At 38.6% G+C, this 21415-nt stretch overlaps 3 protein-coding genes across 4 annotated transcripts; 2 read left to right on the top strand and 1 right to left on the bottom strand.

The window, feature by feature from the left end:
* Positions 1–2733: 2733 nt before the first annotated feature.
* On the top strand, positions 2734–7296 carry LOC306855588 (actin-related protein 2/3 complex subunit 1A). The gene is made up of 10 exons (XM_079394360.1): positions 2734–2932; positions 3934–4023; positions 4126–4230; positions 4329–4551; positions 4865–4972; positions 5072–5284; positions 5400–5475; positions 5578–5771; positions 6685–6775; positions 6890–7296. The coding sequence occupies exons 2-10, from the start codon at positions 3960–3962 to the stop codon at positions 6926–6928; spliced, it is 1113 nt and encodes a 370-aa protein (XP_079250486.1). The 5' UTR covers positions 2734–2932; positions 3934–3959; the 3' UTR covers positions 6929–7296.
* A 72-nt stretch (positions 7297–7368) lies between these two features.
* On the top strand, positions 7369–13267 carry LOC306855599 (actin-related protein 2/3 complex subunit 1B-like). The gene is made up of 10 exons (XM_079394373.1): positions 7369–7764; positions 8319–8393; positions 10153–10257; positions 10348–10570; positions 11603–11710; positions 11798–12004; positions 12090–12165; positions 12244–12440; positions 12735–12825; positions 12918–13267. The coding sequence occupies exons 2-10, from the start codon at positions 8330–8332 to the stop codon at positions 12954–12956; spliced, it is 1110 nt and encodes a 369-aa protein (XP_079250499.1). The 5' UTR covers positions 7369–7764; positions 8319–8329; the 3' UTR covers positions 12957–13267.
* Positions 13268–13425: 158 nt separating this feature from the next.
* Positions 13426–21076, bottom strand: LOC306855575 (WD repeat domain phosphoinositide-interacting protein 2). Of its 2 annotated transcripts, none has more exons than XM_079394339.1 (12): positions 20836–21076; positions 19679–19761; positions 18398–18567; positions 18194–18290; positions 17851–17948; positions 17656–17748; positions 16876–16946; positions 16671–16778; positions 16290–16454; positions 16098–16205; positions 15288–15385; positions 13426–15207 (listed from the first exon to the last, which is right to left on the bottom strand). In XM_079394339.1, the coding sequence occupies exons 1-12, from the start codon at positions 20907–20909 to the stop codon at positions 15095–15097; spliced, it is 1278 nt and encodes a 425-aa protein (XP_079250465.1). In that variant the 5' UTR covers positions 20910–21076; the 3' UTR covers positions 13426–15094. The 2 variants fall into 2 exon arrangements, with proteins under 2 accessions (XP_079250465.1, XP_079250464.1); XM_079394338.1 differs by having other exon boundaries at positions 16665–16778; positions 20836–21067.
* Between the last annotated feature and the right edge of the window lie 339 nt (positions 21077–21415).

A 21415-nucleotide genomic window follows, 5' to 3' on the forward strand; every position in this document is an offset into this window, starting at 1 on the left:
TGTGAAATCAGGCAAACACATGTTATGGATTGACAAATTAAAATAAAGTAACTGATCTGAAATGATTCAGTTTATTGGCTCTAAAGTACCTGCTGTGGCTCTTTAGGGCCTGGACCTTTGCCGATGGGATGAAAGTATTGCTAAGACCCAGAAGGAAAAGAAAGATCTAGAGAAGCTTCAGCAGTTAAAGAAGCCATCACTAGTTTAGAATTAAAGCTGTTATTTCAAGAAAAGATCAGACAAATATACATGCAGCCACTCTGGAGAAGGTCATGCATGACGCATGACTTGGAAGATAATAGCTCAGGATTGTTTGCGGAGCTGATCATCTGGACTCTGTTAGAAAAGATTAAAAAAAGAATTTGTTTAAAGGGGTCATATGACGTTGCTAAAAAGAACATTATTTTGTGTATTTGGTGTTATGTGGTTTAAGGTAAAAAAACACATTATTTTCCACATACTGTACATTATTGTTGCTCCTCTATGCTCTGCCTTTCTGAAACGCCAATTTTTACAAAGCTCATCGTTCTGAGAAGCAAGGCGTGCTCTGATTGGCCAGCTATCTAGTGCGTTGTGATTGGCTGAATACCTCAAGCGTAAGATGGAAATGTTACACCCCTCACCGTATTGTGATGCCGTGTCCCGGCTCAACGAGACAAAAACAATAAAACCCATTATAAACGAGGCATTTGCTGCATCCAGTGGAGACATAATTACTGATTATAATGACTTATACTGTCTTTTTACGCGTCACGTTGCAAACACACGGTTCAAACACATGGATATGAGTTTCTTATCACATTTTTATCTTTAAAAAAATTATTTTTTTTCAACATCAGTGTAACCTTTTTTTCCAAAACTGCAGAAGGAAGAAACATCAGAGTACAATAGAGTTCCTCTAAGATAGCCTGGAGGAAGAGGTCAGAGGTCATGCTGAAGTCTGAGGAAGAAAATGGAGTCAGACTTGAATAAAATGGAGATGCAGCAGGACAAAGGCAGCAAAAACAATGGTGACCTTTAAGAGACTGTAAGAGCAGCTCTAAGCTCATCAGAATAATTTTTTTTTTAATCAACTAGGGAAGTTGTGGCCTAATGGTTAGAGAGTCGGACTCGTAATCCAAAGGTTGCGGGTTCGAGTCTCGGCCGGCAGGGATTGTAGGTGGGGGGAGTGAATGTACAGCACTCTCTCCACCCTCAATACCACGACTGAGGTGCCCTTGAGCAAGGCACCGAACCCCCAACTGCTCCCTGGGTGCTGCAGCATAAATGGCTGCCCACTGCTCCGGGTGTGTGTTCACGGTGTGTGTGTGTTCACTGCTGTGTGTGTGCACGTTGGATGGGTTAAATGCAGAGCACGAATACCGAGTATGGGTCACCATACTTGGCAGTATGTCACTTCATTTCACTTTGGCCCCATTTGAGTATGAAATTGAGTTTTGTATGAACAGGGAGCTATTTAACCTCGAACCAGACAGTGACTGAAATCAAGGATGTGTGCAGTGGATTGGAAGGATTGGAAGCTGTCAGGAAAGCTGGTGGCCAACACTGAGTGTCATAATAAGCTCAGTGTGTAGGTATATGCCAGACTCAGTTGTGGATAAATGTTTAATAAAGTGAAAAGTACATCCTGTTTTTCTTGTTTTTGACCTGTGGGAAAGAGGAAATTGTTCAGAACACAAATTAAGATATTTTTGATGAAATCTGAGAGCTTTCTGGCTCTCCATAGACAGCAACACCACTGAAATGTTCCCAGACCCAGAAACCTAGCAAGGAAGGCCATCGGTAAAATAGTCCATCAGATTAGATTAGATTAGATTCAACTTTATTGTCACTGTGCAGAGTACAAGTACAGAGCCAATGAAATGCAGTTAGCATCTAACCAGTAGTGCAAATAACAGGTTTATAAATAGATATAAAAAAATGTGTATAGACATTGTTTTATGACATATAGTGCAAGTTATGAGGTAGATGGGGAGAGACTAGCTCAGTGCAAATGACTGTACATACGATTTAGGTTGCAAGGAAATATAAACAGAAGGTGCATTATAAAGAGAGGTATGTAAGTAGTGATGACCTTCACGGCATCCGGAGGTAGAAATGTGCAAGGGAATGTGCAAATAGCAGGAAATAAAAAACATTGTGAGTGAGGAGTGCAGACAGGTTGTTGAACAGTGCAGTTTTTTTTTTTTTTTTTTTCAGTGGTTCAACCGTTCAACCGTTTTTTTTTTTCAGTGGTTCAACCGTGATTCTATGAAGCTAAGAGAATACTTTTTGTGCTCAAAGAAAACAAAAATAATGACTTTATTCAACAATTCATCTCCTCATCCCGTCTGCAGCGGTGCGCCGCCATTGTGGAGAGAGTATCACGCATGCACTTGCTTCCGCTTCATGCCAACAACACTATTTGTGTCTATGGAGGGTCTGAAAACTCTCAGATTTCATCAAAAATATATTATTTTGTGTTCCGAGGATGAACGAAGGTCTTACTGTTTACATCATAGACTGTAGGTTTGGACCAACATGAGGGTGAGCAATTAATGACAGAATTTTCATTTTTGGGTGAACTATCCCTTCAAGCGCTATAATATAATAAAATGATCAATCTTATCCCGCCTAAGAGCAAAAGCTGCACACTAGTCCCTCGAACCGAGGCCTGCTCACACAGTGCCAGCCCTCACTTTTGTGTCTTGAATGAATTGCGCTGAGTGCATACGGACACGCCCACCGCTTGCCGTGCGTACGCATGCGCGCTGAGCTGCGTGCCATTTCCTGGATTCCTTGACAGGCCCAAATCAGGGAGCGAGAAGAGAGCAGTCGGAGTGAATTCGTGTCGACTGTCCAGAGTCCGCGAATTCAAGTCCGTCCACCAGCTGAACACCCGAGAGCCAACATCATCGCGAACATTTCCACAAGAAGTGGAGCATCGGTTCAGGTAAACGAGGCCCGTGTCATGCCTTTTCCCGACAGCAGGGAGCGGACTGAGCCGGCATCTTGAGCAAGGCCTTCCTTATCCTCAAATCTAACACACCACGAACATTTCTGTAACTTCACTCGCGTTATAACAGTGTTCACGGTTTATATACGATACTACAGACCTTTATCTTTAAACCCGGACTCTCTTTTCCGGCTTTCCGCGTAATTTTACTGGCATGTACTCAGTTTTTCGCGTTAGCTGTCGGCTAATGTAGCAGGCAGGCAGCTCGCGAACAGAAGCCTATGGCATCAGATATTGATGATCTGCCTCACCCACGCCCTAAAACCGGGAACTGACAGACGTCATCTGGTTTTGCTGGCTGAACAGGCCATTTTTGCTTTAGTATATGTTTATGGACGAAAACAGTGCAGATTTAGTTGGGGATGTAACACTTGAGGGCTGTGATTTAGACCCGGCTTGCCAGTTTGTCATTGCTGGTTTTCATCGTTTCTGACACGAATTAAGCTATTTATCAACTAAATCCAGAGTGCTTTATTATCCACGATTGCGAGTTTGATACTTTAAAAAAAAAATTAAACTCAAAATAAGCATGTAACTAATGTAAATTAACATGCATTTCAGACTAAATTTGTTCAGTTAGTTCCTATACGTGTTCTCTACAAGTAAAATAGTTCAAAAGAAGCCCAAACATCGAGCTTTACTTATCACCAATCAAAACCGGACTGGATCAGCCTGTACTAGTGGATCGGTCCTCCTAGTGTTTGTAATCATTCCTGCACAATCACACCAGTGAGAGAAACCCTGCTTATATTTGTCTTGGCAACTGGGGAAATTCTAGTGTTGTACTAAATTCTTAATTTTTAAGTTGCTTTGGATAAACCATCTGCTAATAAATAAATGTACATATCAAAACTGTTGAACACCGCTCGACCAATCAGTATAATCGTAGTTCTGACATTACTGGCATATCAATCAAACATAGTTGCGTTTCTTTTCAGGCAGAGGTGCACGTTATTTGAAGACAATGTCACTCCACCAGTTTTTGTTGGAACCCATCACATGCCACGCGTGGAACCGGGACAGGACCCGTAAGAAAGATTTTCATTGCCATTTGTTCATCGATGTTGTCTGTGCCCATACTTTTATCACTTCGGAACTAAAGCCTCATTCGCATTGTTTTTCAATTACAGAAGTTGCTATCAGTCCAAACAACCACGAAGTCCATATATACAAGAAAAGTGGAAATCAGTGGGTGAAAGCTCACGAATTAAAAGAACACAATGGGCACATCACAGGTAAAAAGTCCCTGCAAGCTGAATTTCTAAGATGAATGTTACATTTTTAAATTCCTCTCAAACATTGTTGAAATGGCCTGTTGACGGTTGTTTTCTAGGCATTGATTGGGCTCCTAAAAGTGATCGTATTGTGACCTGTGGAGCTGACCGTAATGCTTATGTATGGAGTCAAAAGGACGGCGTGTGGAAACCCACCCTTGTTATTCTCAGGATCAACCGTGCTGCCACGTTTGTCAAATGGTCTCCGCTGGAGAACAAGTTTGCAGTGGGGAGTGGAGCGCGACTCATATCTGTTTGCTACTTTGAGTCTGAAAATGATTGGTAGGTCACAGCTGATATATTGGGCAACACTGATTTATTTATTTTTCAGGTCTTGTGACTGTATATTAGTGTTGTCAAAAGTACCGACCGCGATACCATTCGGTACTGAAATTTTAAAGCGCTGTTGAGCAGATTCTTAAACAGCGCTGATTGGTCATTATGTTCAAGCGCTCAACAGATACATCTGTGATTGGCTTCAATGATCAATGAAGCGCTCGGTGAATGGCCGATTTTAAAATTTCAGTACTGAATGATATCGAGGTCGGTACTTTTGACAACACTATTGTATATGTAATTTTTTTTTTTTTTTAAGGTGGGTTAGTAAACACATCAAGAAGCCTATCCGTTCAACTGTCCTCAGTTTAGACTGGCATCCAAATAATGTGCTTCTGGCAGCTGGGTCATGTGACTTCAAATGCAGGTGAGACTGCATATTGAAGCTTGTTAACGCCTCAATGTAAATGTCAAAATTAAACCTTTTGTTATCGCTCTGAATCATATTTGCATGTTTGTTTCTTAGGGTATTCTCTGCGTACATCAAGGAGGTGGATGAGAAACCAGCTCCAACCCCATGGGGGTCCAAGATGCCCTTTGGGCAGGTGATGGCAGAGTTTGGCGGGGCAGGAAGTGGAGGATGGGTTCACAGTGTCTGTTTCTCAGCCAGTGGGAACAGACTGGCTTGGGTCAGCCATGACAGCACTGTCACTGTAGTGGACCCCACAATAAGCTCAACGTGAGTATTGGAAATGGTTGGTGTGTTTAGAAAAAAAACTGCTTATGATTTGTCGATAGACTTTTTGTAATACATCATGCTTGTTAATGACTTATAGCACACTTTTGTTTTGCAGGCCAAGCCAGTTGAAGACAGAATTCCTTGCCCTTCTGAGTGTGACTTTTGTTTCTGAGAACAACATTGTGGCAGCAGTAAGAGCCTTTACTTTTTATTGGTTGAAACGTGTTTGTTGTGCTGTACTTTAGAGGCGATTGCCTTTTTTTAGGACCTAATGTAGAGTTTGTTTCCATCAGGGTCACGATTGCTGCCCTATGCTGTTCAGTTTTGATGATGGTGGAAACTTGACCTTCATATCCAAGTTGGACATTCCAAAGCAGAGCATCCAGCGCAACATTTCTGCCATGGAGCGCTTTCGCAACATGGACAAGAGGGCCACCACTGAGGACCGCAATAGCACCCTAGAAACCCTGCATCAGAACAGCATCACGTAGGGCAAAAATTATTTGGAAATTATATATACACAACCAAATTGTACATTTTGTGGTCAGGAAGACATTTTTTCCAAAGGAAATTAATTCAGTTAATCAAAAATGACAGTAAAGACATTTACAATGTTGCAAAAGATTTCTATTTCAAATAAATGCTGTTCATTTGAACTTTATTCATCAAAAAATCCTGGTTTCCACAAATATATTAAGCAGCACAAAATAAGAAACACTACTTAACCTGTAAATCAGCATGTTAGAATGACTTCTGAAGAATCATGTGGCACTGAAGACTGGAGTAATGATGCTGAAATTCAGCTTTGCCATCAGAAGAATTAATTACTAGGGCCGGGACTCGATAAAAAAAACAAAATCTAATTAATTAGAGCTTTGTAATTAATTAATCGAAATTAATCGCATATAAATATTTGACCTGAGAACAATGAGAAGTAAGTTTTTTCATATGGATTTTTAAATTTCCCATCCACAGGGCCAACCAAAGCAGTCTCATCAGCTTCTTTGTCCATGTTCACTGTGGTTTGTTTTTGTCTGAACGCTAGTTGGTGCTCTAGTATAATCGGTCCGCCGAAACTCATCCAGTGAGAAACGTTCCACGGTGCAAAAATAAGTGCGATTTAAAATGCGTTAAAAAATTAACGCGTTATTTTTGTGTAATTAATTAATCTAAATTAACGCGTTAAAGTCCCAGCCCTATTAATTACATTTCAAAAGAGAAGTAGTTTCACAGTATTACTGTCTGTTTTTACTGTATTGATCAAATAAACACAGCCTTTGTGAGCATAAGAGACTTTCAAAAATATTTAAAGTCTTACTGACCCCTAACTTTGCATCTAAATTATCATCATTTTTAAAATTGCGCCCAACCGTTTTTAATTTTTCTTTTTAACTTTGTAGCCAAGTGTCTATATATGAAGGAGACAAAAGAGATTGTCGCAAATTCTGCACTACAGGAATTGACGGAGCAATGACCATATGGGATTTCAAGGTTTGTATTTAATATTTTCGAAATTATGCCAAACTTTTCATGCCATTAACTTGCTTCTGTTTTATCCCACGGTTAACTAGAATTATGACCATGTTTACTTAATTCTTTCCACAGACTTTAGAGTCTTCAATCCAAGGCCTGCGGATCATGTAAAATTTACACGAACTAGCATGACACAGCACAAGCAATGCAGCTTGAAGACTAACAAGGAGATTTCCGATAACACTTCTGAAAGTTTTTAAATTAAAAAAAAAAAAAAGCACTGAGCAGTGGTGTGAACTGATGTATGACACTCTTAAAAATGGAAAAACACTAATGGAAAAAGGGGTTAGGATCTTTGTTTTCTTTGTTTGTTTTTTAAGAAAAGAAAAAAAAATCTATGCCAAAGCTGGCACTCCAGCAGTGTGTGTGATGGTTGATCAAAATGTTCTGGGTCTCCAGGGGAATCAGAAAGGAGTTAAATTAAAAGGAGAATTTTATGTAAATGGTCTGCTAGAAATAAATGACGTATACTAAACAACATTTGCAAATGTCATCTTTTTCTGTTTGATTCAATGCCTGTCACTGAGAATGACTGCTTTTCATGCCAACAGGAAACATCTAGGCTTTCAAATGCTACTAGATATACACAGCTCTCAGATTGCAACCCAAGTTTGGGTTATACAGTAACATAACGATTCCAAGTGACTATAAATCAGCTTTGCAGACAGAGGGTTTAAAAAAAACATGCAAGCGAAGAGAACGTGAAGGGGAGTTGAACTGCAAACCCTCCTCACCAGCAGACAGCCGCCCACACAAGGAAGTGGTTATATGTTTCTAACAGGGAAGGGGAAGTAGTGCATATTTGGAGAGAAAAACGACTAAGGAAATACTTTAGTTCATTCAGAGCAAAGCCAGCGTTTGTGTTGACTGCTCAGAGTCCACGAACTCGGGCTTCTGTTGCAGACTTTGTCAATCCCCCCACATCTCTGTTTTTTACGGTTTCCTGGGTAAGTAGAAAAGCATGGTTTTGTTTATCTGAATTTGGGAGATTTTTTTTGTTGTTTGTTTTTCAGGTGTGGTAGTGTTTGTGCTTCACTAACATGCACTAACATGCAGAATGACAACTAGAAAGGATGTTTCAGTGACTTTTTAGCTGTAGTGAGAGATTTTACATGGTCTACCTCACATTTGCAAACTCCCTCGGCAGAGAGAACCGTTATGTTTTAAACGGAAACTATGATAGATAGTAGAGGTGTTTTGTGTGTTTTTCTTGTAAGTTGAGCATCTGGCTTTGTCACATTCCTTTCTGGTCTGGTTTTAATTTATTACAAACATTGTGGAAAAAAAGCTTTTACAAATGCAAAACCATTTTTGTTTTAAGTATAACTGAGACGAGTCAAAAACCCGGAAAGAATTTTAATAGGAAGTTCAAAACTTCTCCATTTTAGTAGCATGTCTACGGAAGTGAACAAGCAGTCATGTTGCAGTAGTTTGATAAAATTTAAAATAAAATAAAAATGTTACCATTTCATCTCAAAATGACTTCAAATTTAATTTGCAGGAAAAGCAGCCATGTCTTATCACAGTTTTCTTCTTGAACCTATCAGCTGCCATGCCTGGAACAAGGACCGAACTCGTAAGTTCCCACACTCGCAGCATCTCTTATGTCTTTGGAGCAGTTCCCAGTGTCTAGGGCTAAAGATATCCTTCAGCATCTGAACTGTGTAATCATGTGGGAGCATAACTGCTGAATACACAAATGATTCAGTCTCCAAAGCTCATCTGATCATGAATCACATATGCCTTTTGAGGATTCTTCTGAACAGTCTGATGAGACTTAAACTGTGCACTTATTTTCATGAGCTAATGTTTAACATTTTCTCACAGAGATGGTCTTGTTACCCATATTACTTGACTTTTAACATTTGAAATCAGGCTCCTTACTGAATGTCTATATTGTTTTGCCGAAACCTACAGTTTGGATGAAAAGCTGCATAATCTTATGGAAACGTACAAATACATACATGAACATGCATGCCACATGCACACTTGTTTTTATGTGGTTTATGATGGCCGTTAAGAGTCCTTCGGCATCAAAGTGAAGTGCTCTCAAAAATCCAAATAATTCAGGACTATGTTTTATTTAAGAGTTTAAAAAACCGTCTTAAGAGAGCAAAAATATAAAGTCAAAGTCGTGTCTTTTCACTGCTGCCGCCCTGCTTTTCTTTCCATGCTGATGAGAGAAGCAGTAATGGCTAATTCCCCCCAGACTTCCTGTTTTACCATGAATGGCGCTTTGTTGCTGATGCCGTACGTCTTCAGCAGACCGCGGAGCAACAGCAAGGAAACGAGACGGCTGAGAATGACTTTTAGGTTTAACTGCTGCTGTTAAAAACATTTTCTAGCTCCCCTATGAAAAATGTGGGAGCACATCTGCTGCAGCGGGAAATAGAGGCTCTGTCAGAATCCAGAATTGGCCTGTTCCCAATACTCACACTTGCAGCCTTTGCACTTGACCACTTAATGCTTATGTGACGTACTTGCAATATTAGGCCCAAGTGTTCATGTTAGTGTGTAGACTGCAAGTTTATATGTAGAACTTTTGATTACCTGATGGGACACACTTATGACAGTGTTGTAAAATGCAAGTAAACTTTTTACAGAGCTTAAATTATACTTTTAAATTTCTGGATAGATTGCACTTTAAAATAAATTTATTAATGTATGTTCAGTAGTCCCTACTACTGTACAATTTAATTCTGGAGCTTCTAATTAAGATGCAAAATGCAGTAGACTTACAAATTACACATCTCTGGACCAATACAATACCAAATGATGCATTCTCTAATTAATTTAACTTACACTGGAAAATTTTCCTCGACATCTCGCAAATTAGATGATACACATTTGATAGCCTCAAATACTGCCCCAAAGCAGTGTGGGTATTGGGAAAGGCCCATTTTCTTTAACACTATTCTGCAGAAACATACTATGTTTGCAGGCTTAAACTCAGTTTCTTAGCATGCCATAATATCAGGGTGTTGCAGGTGGTTTCCAGGGTGTTTTGGGTAATTCTTCATTGCTCAAAAGAGCAAAGTGGGGTCCATTTCAATGATAGTCTATGGGAATATTTTTCACCTACTTTTTTGTACATCAGAATAAATATATCCCACCATCATGAATCCAACCTCTCCTCAGCAATACACACAGTTATAGGGATATTATTTATCATTTGAGTTATGTTAGCCATAGGAAGTGGCACTAATAAACCTTGAATAAACATTTGCCTTGATGGCAACCAGAATACACATTAAATATTTAAGCTGTTATCAGCCAAAGTATTTGTCATATGCTTGTTTTGAATATTTTATACACTGGATTCTTGTTTTCTTTAGAAATTGCACTGTGTCCTAATAACCATGAAGTCCATATCTACAAGAAGGATGGAAGCAGCTGGAACAAAATCCATGTGCTGAAGGAGCACAATGGCCAGGTTACTGGTAAGTCTAGAAGGTTAATCTGACCTACACAGCCACAGAGCATTAATGTGACCAACGCCATCTCATCCACGCCGTTTCCTCATCACTCAGGCATTGACTGGGCCCCAGAGAGCAATCGCATTGTGACCTGCGGCACTGACCGTAATGCATACGTCTGGACCCTAAAGGGAGATGCATGGAAGCCCACCCTGGTCATTCTCAGGATCAACCGTGCCGCCCGCTGTGTGAAATGGTCTCCTAAAGAAAACAAATTTGCAGTGGGCAGTGGCTCACGTCTGATCTCAGTCTGCTATTTTGAGCAGGATAATGACTGGTGAGTATCATCAAACAGGAGAAATGGATGTAGAGTGAGCTTTTTCTGGCAGAAATGTTAATCTACTTATGTTATGAGGCAGATGGGCTCTCTCTTATTTTTAAATGACCCGGTTTAAAACAGTGCTTGGAATGATAGGAGCAGAGGATGCTGGTACTCACCAACCGCGTTGACTCTTTAGTGATCACATTCAGTCATTTCCAAGTAGGTTACACGCTAAATTAACTCATGTGGTGTGATAGGCTCTCATTGAGCCGCAGCTGACCATTTAACACGAAATATTTAAGCCATCGCGTTGTTGGTGTGAAGTCCTGTCGTAGGCATTCATAATCGTGCTGATAGACTAACAGAGCGAATGTGGTATTGCTTTAATACAGTAAAGTTGTTTAATAAACACTAAGTTAATAATGAATAGCTTTTTAGTCACAAGTCTCAAGAACTAGGCTATTTCATTGGCGGAGGGAGAATAGACAAACAAAGGCAGAGCGGTATTTACCGATAAATTAGTTGGTGGCGTTGCTGAATGAAGCTTTGAAGGAATCGGTTTAATGAATGATTCTATGACTCACTCATTTGATTCATTCCTGAATCAGTCAGTGCTTTTGAATGATTCAGTTGAATTAATTATTTAATGACTTACTCATATATTTTTTTCTCTCTTTTTTTAATATAATCAGTTATGTTAATGGTTAATATGACTCATTATGTGCTGTATTCAGAACCCCATACTAGCATACAACTCCTATTATTTCTACCTTGCAAAGATATGGTAAAAGAATTAAGATGGTTGTGTTCAGAATTCAGCAGCCGTCACTTGTTTAGTTCCTGGAAGAATTTTTTTATAATCAGTTGATTGAATGATTTAATGAATCACTCATACATGCTGAATTCAGAACAAAGGCTACAGTCCTTGAAAGGGACTTTGATTCAGAACCACAAAACAGGCATTAGTTACTGTCAAATAACACAGACTAATCAATTGTTTTTATTGGGTGTCTCTAAGATGCTTAAAGTTATGTCTTATTATGCTAGGTGGGTATGCAAGCACATTAAGAAGCCCATCCGCTCCACCATCCTTTGTTTGGACTGGCACCCCAATAACGTTCTTTTGGCAGCTGGATCATGTGACTTTAAATGCAGGTGGGGTTAAATCTTATCTGCATTATTATGTCTCTTTTATGTATATGGCTGCTATATGAACTTCCCATTTGTTAATTCCCCATCCAGGATCTTTTCTGCTTACATAAAGGAAGTAGAAGAGAAGCCTGCTCCAACAGCATGGGGCTCTAAAATGCCATTTGGAGAGGTCATGTTCGAATCTACTGGATCTTCAGGTTGGGTACACGGTGTTTGTTTCTCGGACAGCGGGAATCGTGTGGCCTGGGCCAGCCATGACAGCACCGTGGCAGTGGCTGAGGGAGGAAAGACTGCTGTGTGAGTATTGCCTTTGAAGTCTGGCCCTGCACAAACTTACCTTTAAAAACCATATTTACCAAATCATTTCCTTTCATCTCACCAGCTGTACCAGTCTGACTTCAGAAACCTTGCCTCTTCTGTGTGTGACTTTCATTACTGAGAACAGCCTAGTGGCAGCTGTAAGTATCTTCAGATGTCAGTCCTTGATGGCAAAGTAATCTGTTTAGACTGACCCCTCATTTTCATATCTTTCTCAGGGCCATGACTGCTACCCTGTGTTGTTTGTCTATGATTCGAACAAAGCAGCCTTGTCTTTTGGAGGGAAACTCGACGTGCCCAAACAGAGTGCTCAGAAGGGCATGACAGCTAGAGAACGCTTCCAGAACCTGGATAAGAAAGCCACCACTGACAGCAAAGAAGCCGTCCTGGAGTCTGTGCACAAGAACAGCATCAGGTACGGCCTATCCTAGTCTTTCAAAGTCTTTCAGCTTTGTGCCTTTAAGTTGAAAGTTTGTAATTTATGATCCACTGTGGATTTAAAAATAAGTTTCAAACACTCTCTGCCTTTTATTGGTGAAATAGCTCCACTCCCAAAACCACAGTATGGACTGTTAAATATTAAAATGATACAATAACAGATTAAATTCTGTTTGCTGCCACTAGTGGTGCTGAAAATACTTAGACTGGAAACATTAATATACAACAATAGATATTATGATCTGTTAATGCAAATTTTCTAATCACTTAGCCAAATCTCAATTCTTAATGGAGGAAAAGCACAGTGTGCCAAATTCTGCACCACTGGTATGGATGGAGGCATGGCTATTTGGGATGTAAAGGTACTTGCTGAACTTTTGTGCATTTCATAATTAAGCAGTAGTCAAAAATGCAAAAAGATGATTATAATTATGTTGTTAATTCTGTGTTTCAGACCCTTGAATCTGCAATGAAGGACCTAAAGATAGTCTAGACATAGCAGACATCAGAACAAAATGTCTGCGTTTATATTGCTTGCCTTTTCATAATCTTTTTTTAATGCAGTTTTCTATACTTTTTCCCAAGATTATGTTTTGATTAACAGTTTTAGTGGTTTAAGGATTTTATACTGATGAAATTTAGCAAACTGGTTCTTGATGAACCAAAAACTGAATTTTGTCTGAATTTATATGCTGGTCATAGATTGCTTTTCTTTAAGTAGTGCAGGTACCTTGCATTGGATTTTTAATAAACTGCAGTTGAAACTAATAAAATAAACATGATTACTTGCTGAGGTTTACCATGCTGAATGCTTCCTGTGTTAACTCAATAATTTCAATGCAATTCTATGTATATATTTATGAGATGTATAACGAACATAAAAGAGCAGTGCACCACTCTCTAAACTGAATTTAAAAAGGAATGGAATGGGGAAAACAATCTAAAAGATGCTAAAACATTTTCGACAGAGGATTTATTTAATCTTTATCTTTATGGAACAATTTACATTTTTTACAAAAATCAATAGAAAACAGATTAAAGTGGCCTTGGGGGATTAGGTCTCATTGGCTGATGAGAACATAAGTCAATTTATTACTGACGTTGCCATTTGTTGATATGCAACATCAAAACACGCTCAAGACACAATCATGCATAAAAATGATCTCAGGATCCTTTGAAGCTCCAAGAAATCAGGCAGCATCTCCAAATGCCTATACTGTTTGTTTGCCCTGTGTGCATATTTGGACACACTGGCTAACATTGCGTTTTGTGAATATTTGGTAATCACATTCATAAACCCTGGTCCTCTCATTTTTCAAAAGAACCCTGGATATTAAACATTTGACCTGTTCTGGTTCAACTGCCAGACCATGTGACCTGTTTGTTCAGACAGCAGTCTACAGGGATGTCTGAGAGAACATACCCCATTTGTACGCTAAATGCTGCAACCTTTTACTAAAGGTTGATGTTTTAGTGAAATATATTCTGCTTTTCCTCTTTGCAAAGGACGAGGCCTCCAAAATAGGGACATACCTAAAATGAGGCTCATGAGCAATCATCAGCTGCTGGTATTAAGAATAAATCAAAGAGACAGGGCATGACTTCAACTTACTTTCTTCATTCATTCTTTCATTACAAATAATAATTAAAAAAATGTCCTAGAAACAAGTTGATGACGGCCTCTTGAAACCACGTTCATCACAGGCTCAAATCAACACATTAAATGCCTTCATCAGTCATCAGTTCTACTAATGAGGTTACTTAAGTGTTTGCAACTTAAAATAATAAAACTTCTTCAAAATCAGGCCATATGAAGACACCAGGGGTAAGCCAAAAATAAAGTTTTGATTTCCACATTGCCCATTTACCCATAATGTGGCATGGGATTAATTAGAAGAGAGTATTGTAAAGCATGTGTGAATACAGATGCAGTAATTCAAGATAAAACTAAAAACAACCCTCTCAGCCTGTTAAAAATACTGTTTAAACAGTAATTGTAACCAGGCCATCATGTTAACACATCATATACATTGTTATTACAGGACAATATTCACATCTTGGTGCCATAGCACAGCCACAGATGTTGATGATTGGTAAGGGACTTCAACAACGCTGACACTGCACAGTTGTGTGGTGGTGTAGCAGGCGGCGCAAGCCAGTTCGCTTTCAATCACAATTGAAAAAGACACAAATGCACAAACACACAAGTGTTTGTCAAAGTTCAAGAGGAGAAATGGCCAGCAAACACATCAGAACGATCCACATGAAAGCAAAGGTTTTCTAGAATTTCTAATCTTGGCACATGTACATGCAAAGCTAAGAAACGTGACACCTGCAGCTTGGATTTCATATTTTGGTCTGATAAAGGACATAACTGGGCATTAAAAAAAAAGGAAAGCAAAGAAATATTCATCAGGTTTTATAAAGCCACAGGGGTGGGGAATGGGAAACATCTACACACAACAACAGACAGAATAAGGCTACAGCTAGGCTTGCTTTAAAATGATCTCTCTTTTAATCCCTTTCTCTATCAGGTCACACATGTCCATAGCAGCACCAGAGGAGGAAACCCCCCTCTGCAATGTCACTCAGTCGGTTCCATCTTCCGCCCAGGGCACGACTGGCAGCAGCTCAGTCTGTTTCCAGGATTAACGGAGGCTGCTCGCTCTCTTCGTCCAGGTGCAGGGTGTTCATGTCATCCTCCACTCCAGCACCCCCTACCGCCCCCTGATCCTCACTGTAACCTGAGCCAATGAAAGCCATACAAGGCCATTTTAACGTTTTCATTCGTTCCTATCTTTGAGTGAAAATGAAAACTTTGTACCTTTGGCAACAGCAGCACTGTAGGTCTGTGCCACAAGTGGCCGCTCGTGAGCTGTTTGCTCAAGAATTTCATTTGCTGGCTCTGCGCTTCCATCTAACCTAAGGTGCGAAACACATTTACACGAGGAATTAAAATGTAGTTAAGACACTGATTAAATGAGACTACCTGTAAATTAGGAAATGCATCTTTATGCATAATTTGTGTCAACCTGTTTTAGGTTCACAGTAAATTGTACAGTATAATCAATAATCAACAAAAATATTCTATGTATATACAAATTACTGTTTAGAATTTTGGGGTCACTAAGATTCTTTTCTGAAAGTAATTAATGCTTTTATTCTGCAAGGATGCATTAAATCGATCAGAAGTGACAGTCAAGACATTTATGTTACAAAAGATTTCTATTTCAAATGAATGCTTTTCGTTTAAACTTTCTATTTATCAAAGAATCATGAAAAAATTGATCACTGTTTCCACAAAATTAAGTTGCACAACTGTTTTCAACATCGATGAGAAATATTTCCAACCAAATCAGCATATTTCAGCACATTTCACAGGAATAAATTACTTTGCCATCGCAGGAATGAATTATGTTTTAAAATATTTTCAAATATAAAACTGTTACTTTAAATTGTAATTATATTTCACAATAATACTGTTTGTATGCATATCTGATCAAATAAACACAGCCTATATGAGCATAAAAGCTTTTTTCACAAACCTATTAAAATCTTAACCCCAAAATTTTACGATAAGTGTATAGATTAGTAGTCTGATAGATTGTTTCAGCTTGGAAACATAGGATCTCACTTATGCTGTTTCATTAGTGTGCACTCTCCCCCCTCCTGTGGGTCCAGATTGTATAGGTAAAGATAGCCATCTGCTGCAGCCACCAGCAGCCGTGGGATCTTCTGGATTCTAGAAACAAATCACAAGTAAGATAATCAGAGACACGTCTATCCTGATAGCAGCTACAGTCTCTAGATTGAATGGTTTTCTCACATGGCCAGTGCACAGATGTTCTTATGACCTGAAAAGGGCAGTCTGACTGTGGCAAATGCCCTTCCCTGAGAGAACATCTCTGTTACGTGTGCAGGCAGATATGTTGTGGAAGCCATCAGTACTTTCCCAAAGTATCCGGTCCAAGTAGTGGGCTCCTCTTGAGGCCTAAGATGGAAAACACGAGTTGGTTGCATAGAAAGCTATGCCTATGTTCTGTTTTTAGTGCAGCTTGCTGATCTGTTATCAGAAGGAGGCTTTATCTTGCTCAAACAAGATTTTAATCAATAAAAATGAAAATATACAGATCCACAAGATTTTGTATTTGAGATGTGAGAAGAAGGTCTGAAAACCACTTATTTCAGTGGGCATCATTACACTGACTTCTCTCTCTGGGTCTCCAACTTAAAAATATGAACCGTCTCCGTGTTGCTTGAGGCAGACAGATAGAGCCCCTCCATACTGAAGGCGAGGGAACAGATGCTCACACATCTGTCGAGGGATAATTCAAGAAAATGCATTGTTTTCACTCTGTGTGCTTATTATATTTATTGGTGTTTTGTATCAATACAGCAATATAGTTCACTACCTCTTTACTCCCCTCCGGAACTCAAAGAGCTTTTGGCCCTCTGGAATGGAGAACACTCGGATTACAGTGCCCTAAATAATACCAAGAAAAGAGGGTTTAAAATTTTAACATTTAGGAAGGATACAAGAAACTAAAACTCTTGATCTATTATTCAGCACTTTAAATCTTGAAGGTCAATATGCAAACACTACCAATCAAAGCAAAATGATACTTTTATCAATCAAGGATGCAGTACATTGCTCAAAAGCGACAGTCAAGATATTTATAATGTTGCAGATTATTTCAAAATAACTGCTGTTCTTTTGAACTTTCTATTCATCAAAGAAACAAAAAACCCTTAAAAAATGTATCACACAAATATTAAGCAGCACAACTGTTTTTAACATTGATCACAATAAGAAATGTTTCTTGAGTAGGGAATAAATAAAGAGTTCATCACAGGTATAAATTACATTTTAAAGTAAAAAAAGGTAAAAAAAAAATGGTATTTTAAATTCTAATAATTTTACACAATGTTACTGCTTTTACTTTATTTTTAAATTAAATAAATGTAGCCTTGGTGAGCATAAGAAACTCCTTTCATTAAAAAAAAGTATTAACCCCAACCATTTGAATGGTAGTGCATATAGTTAGGAAATATATATAAAAAATAAAGGAAAAACTGGAGCTACAATTCATTTCCATTATCAACCAAACAACTGTAGCCACTGTATTATAGTCTGAATGAGTGTCTCTCACACACACACACACACACACACACACACACACAATGCGCTCTACCTTTTCAGATGCTGTGGCCAATTTAGTGCCGCTTGCATCAAACGCCAGTGCTGCTAGCGGACTATCATGGGCAGGTATCATGTTAGCTGCCCTCTGGGTAGGAATATCACACATACAGACATATTGACCAACCTTGCTTAACACAATCCCTTCAAACCATAATTATTGCAAACATTGAAACTGAACAGTACTTACCAGATTGACCGTGTCAAAAACTTGTACCTCTCCAATTGTTGCACTTCCCAGATAGGCCAAGTAACAGTTGTCATTACTGATTGACAGGGCACATAGTCCTATAAATGTTTAGTGACATATTAATATTCACAAATAAAACCTCTGTCTGGCTAATACTAATAACAGCAAGGCCATTAGTAACGAGTCGCTACATCATTTGCAAACCTATGCTTTCAGTTCCCCAAACATAAATAGAGCACTACATCTTTCTGAAAGAAGAAGCTGCTACATGTACTTCCTCATTAAAGTCTGGAAAAAACATCACACTGACAATGATGCACTAATGGCAAGCAGTGGTACCTACCGGAAGGATTAGGAGGGGTCTCTCGAATGGTATGTAGTACTTTCATATCCCTAATGTTGTGGATATAGAGTGACTCCTCTAAACACACTATCAATCTCTGTGGAAATAAAGCAAGACTGCAACATTCTCATACAGTCTCATCACTTGTAATAAAGCACAGTATTGTAAACATGCGTCACAGGAAATGGATGCTTGTTGACTCGCCTGTCTGTTTAGTTTTACAGCCAGTATAGTGTTTGAGTAGCTGTAGTTGCATATCTCAGTCCCTTTCTTGAAGTGACAGACTTTCAGCTTCCTAGGTGCCTTAAGGCTGACAATAGCGACAAGGCTGCTGGAGAACAATCTCTCCACGATGCAAACATCTTCTGTGTCAGCTGAGCACAAATACATGAGAATATAAAGCATGTCTTAAGCACTACACTCATGCAAACATTTATAATGTTTATAAAAAGGTTCTCAACATTTTTAACTCAATGGCTTCCCGTTTATTATTCAAAGTCTTCCTTGATAATAGAAGCTAATATAGTTTTGGTATTTCTGCTGCAATTAAGCTGCTTGTTTTTGTTTTTTTTTTCAACCATTTTTATTTACAGAAACTGGGGCTTTTGATTTAATTAACCACGATTCATTTTGTGATGAAATAATAATAATAATCAAGAATCGTATGGTCTTCAATAACAAAAACAGGACAATATGAATTAAAAAAAAATTCTTAGAATTTTAACATATTACAGTTACATTTATATATATATATATATATATATATATATATATATATATATATATATATATATAATAATTTATTAATTTAGGTACTTGTAAGCCATCCTGCATTCTGTGGACTACAGGGACATAGCAAAAATAACAAATCCCTAGATATCTTGAAATGTCTACATCCGGCCTCCTTACTATTTGAAGATTAAACAATAAGACAGGAAAACAGGCTTTATCACAGATTAGGACCATTGAGAGGCACAAAGTGTGCATGCAAGCCCTTCAGCTGTGACTTACAGCATGTACTTGAGTGCTGACTCTTTATAAAACCATTATTACGATAATGGAAATATAATAAGGATATGTTTTTATATTTAAATGTTATTTTATTAAGTAAATTGAGCCATCCTTACACTATAAGATATAATTGTTTACTGACTATTTATCTAAATTATAAAAAAAAAATCTAAATTGAGGTTACTAGCTGGCCTCAAAAGATACTATTTTAGTGCAGCTGGAATGTTCCATTGGAATGTTGCCAAACAGCATCCAGGACCGTAACTATTCGTTTTAATAATTTTCAAGGTCTCTCACATTTTTTTCAAACTGTTTGTACACCCCTGATTATCTCTGACCTCCAGAGAGAGAGCATAAAGACATTATCAGCCCCTTCAATCAACTCGTATCATGCCAGAGGTATAAGCAGCCACACAAAATATGATTTGCATAGCTTATGAGAGGCTGACATTGATAACTACAAAATGTACTTACTACATTCATAGATTTGTTCCAATTTGTCCACTGAAGACAAGGAGAAAAACTTGTATCCAGACTTGGTACCAACAGCTAGGGATCTGGAAAGCAAAGAGGTAACAATAATGAAACGCTCCAGTAAGTGATTAAAACACAAATCCACTTCTTTATGGTCTACTGGTTTGCTTAATGACTAAAACAGGTTGTTGACCTGATGGTGAAATGTGTTAAAAGGGCTATTTTGCAATCCTCGTGGTGTAAGGTGGCCTGCTTTCATTTCAAGATTCAAAAGACACGAGACAGTAAAACTATTTTAAAGTAGTTTACTTTCTATAGTGGTTAAATGTAGCAGCTGTTATTAGCTGTAAAAACACTGGGGTGAGCCAGCGGTTACAGTGGCACAAACACCAGTGGAGTCTAAATAACAAGCTTTGGCTAACAGCTGGTTCGTTGCTTCCTGGATTCGTTAAGACGTTTTTCTTTCTTTTTTTAATAAAATAGTATAGTAACTATCTTTCAGGCAGCTAACTTTAAATCAGACAGCCAAAAAAAAAAAACCCCCCACAAAATCGGAGCTCAATTTTAAGTCATAGGTTATTCTGGTGTTGCTAACATTTAAGCTACTATTGTAGTTGTATAGTTACTTCGATAAACACACAGAGAACAACCCCATTTAACACTTGCTAAATTATATATACACAATCAAATGTTAGTTTATATCGCGTATTTAGGATTTCACACAATTAGGCTGGCATAAAGCTTCGCAGAAGAGCAAATTTGTAATTTTCTCGTTAGCATGGGCGCTAGTGCTACACGTCTCGTGAGTGAATTTGTCTGACGATACTTTACAGGATAAAATTGAGTGCTGCTGATTTATTAAAAAACTGCATTGACACATCGTGGGTAACTGTTTTTTAAGAAAGACCAAATTAGAAGCCAGAAAGCATAACAACAGTGCTAGTTTTAGCTGGTTAGCACGCTTTATCATCACATCACCTTATTTGCACAGCACTCGAGAAATGACACACGACACAACGAAAGCGCTCCCTTTATAACCACCGAAGCGTCGCACGACTTCAGTGCAAATTATTCGCTGATTATACTGACAGCATTGCGCTGTTGTCGTGTAGATTACGTTAACTGCTAGGCCAGCAGTAGCGTGGTTCTTTTCTTACGTGTTATCCTGATTAAAGTTGGCGAAGAGCAGCTGGCTGCAGCCGGCCTCTCCGCTCTGACTGGCCAGGTTCATGGGCTCGACACCATTTACAGATTAAGCCGAAGTGAAAAGGGCTCAGATGTGGGTTAGATCAGTGAAATCTGGTGTGATCTCGCACTGCCAGAAGTTCCACCCTTGTTCCAATGAATGTTGTTGTTTTTCTCCAGCCACTGTTGCACCTTTTCGTGCGCATGCGCACTGGCTGCTGCACGCATTCTAATTAAAGGGAAAGGTGCTCTATTTCTCACTACAGTGGAAATGATTTCAAATGATTTGCAAAACGTTTACACAATTAATTTTAGAGGCTTCCCAGAGAGGCCCTTAATTGAGAATATATTAGAGACTAGCCTTCATAGTGGTTCTCAAGCTTTTTTTACTCTAAGGATGTCTACAACGCCGTCCACATGATTGTTGTGCACAATTTTCTTCATATATTCTGCCCTCTGATTGATAGATCACTTTTTGTTTAAAAAAAATAAAAGGCCTTTTGTATAATTCTAAAAATGCCAACTTTAAGGTCGTGCTATGTGACGCTGTGA

The sequence above is a fragment of the Barbus barbus genome (assembly GCF_936440315.1).
Source record: "Barbus barbus genome assembly, chromosome: 3".
Classification (NCBI taxonomy): Eukaryota; Metazoa; Chordata; class Actinopteri; order Cypriniformes; family Cyprinidae; genus Barbus; species Barbus barbus.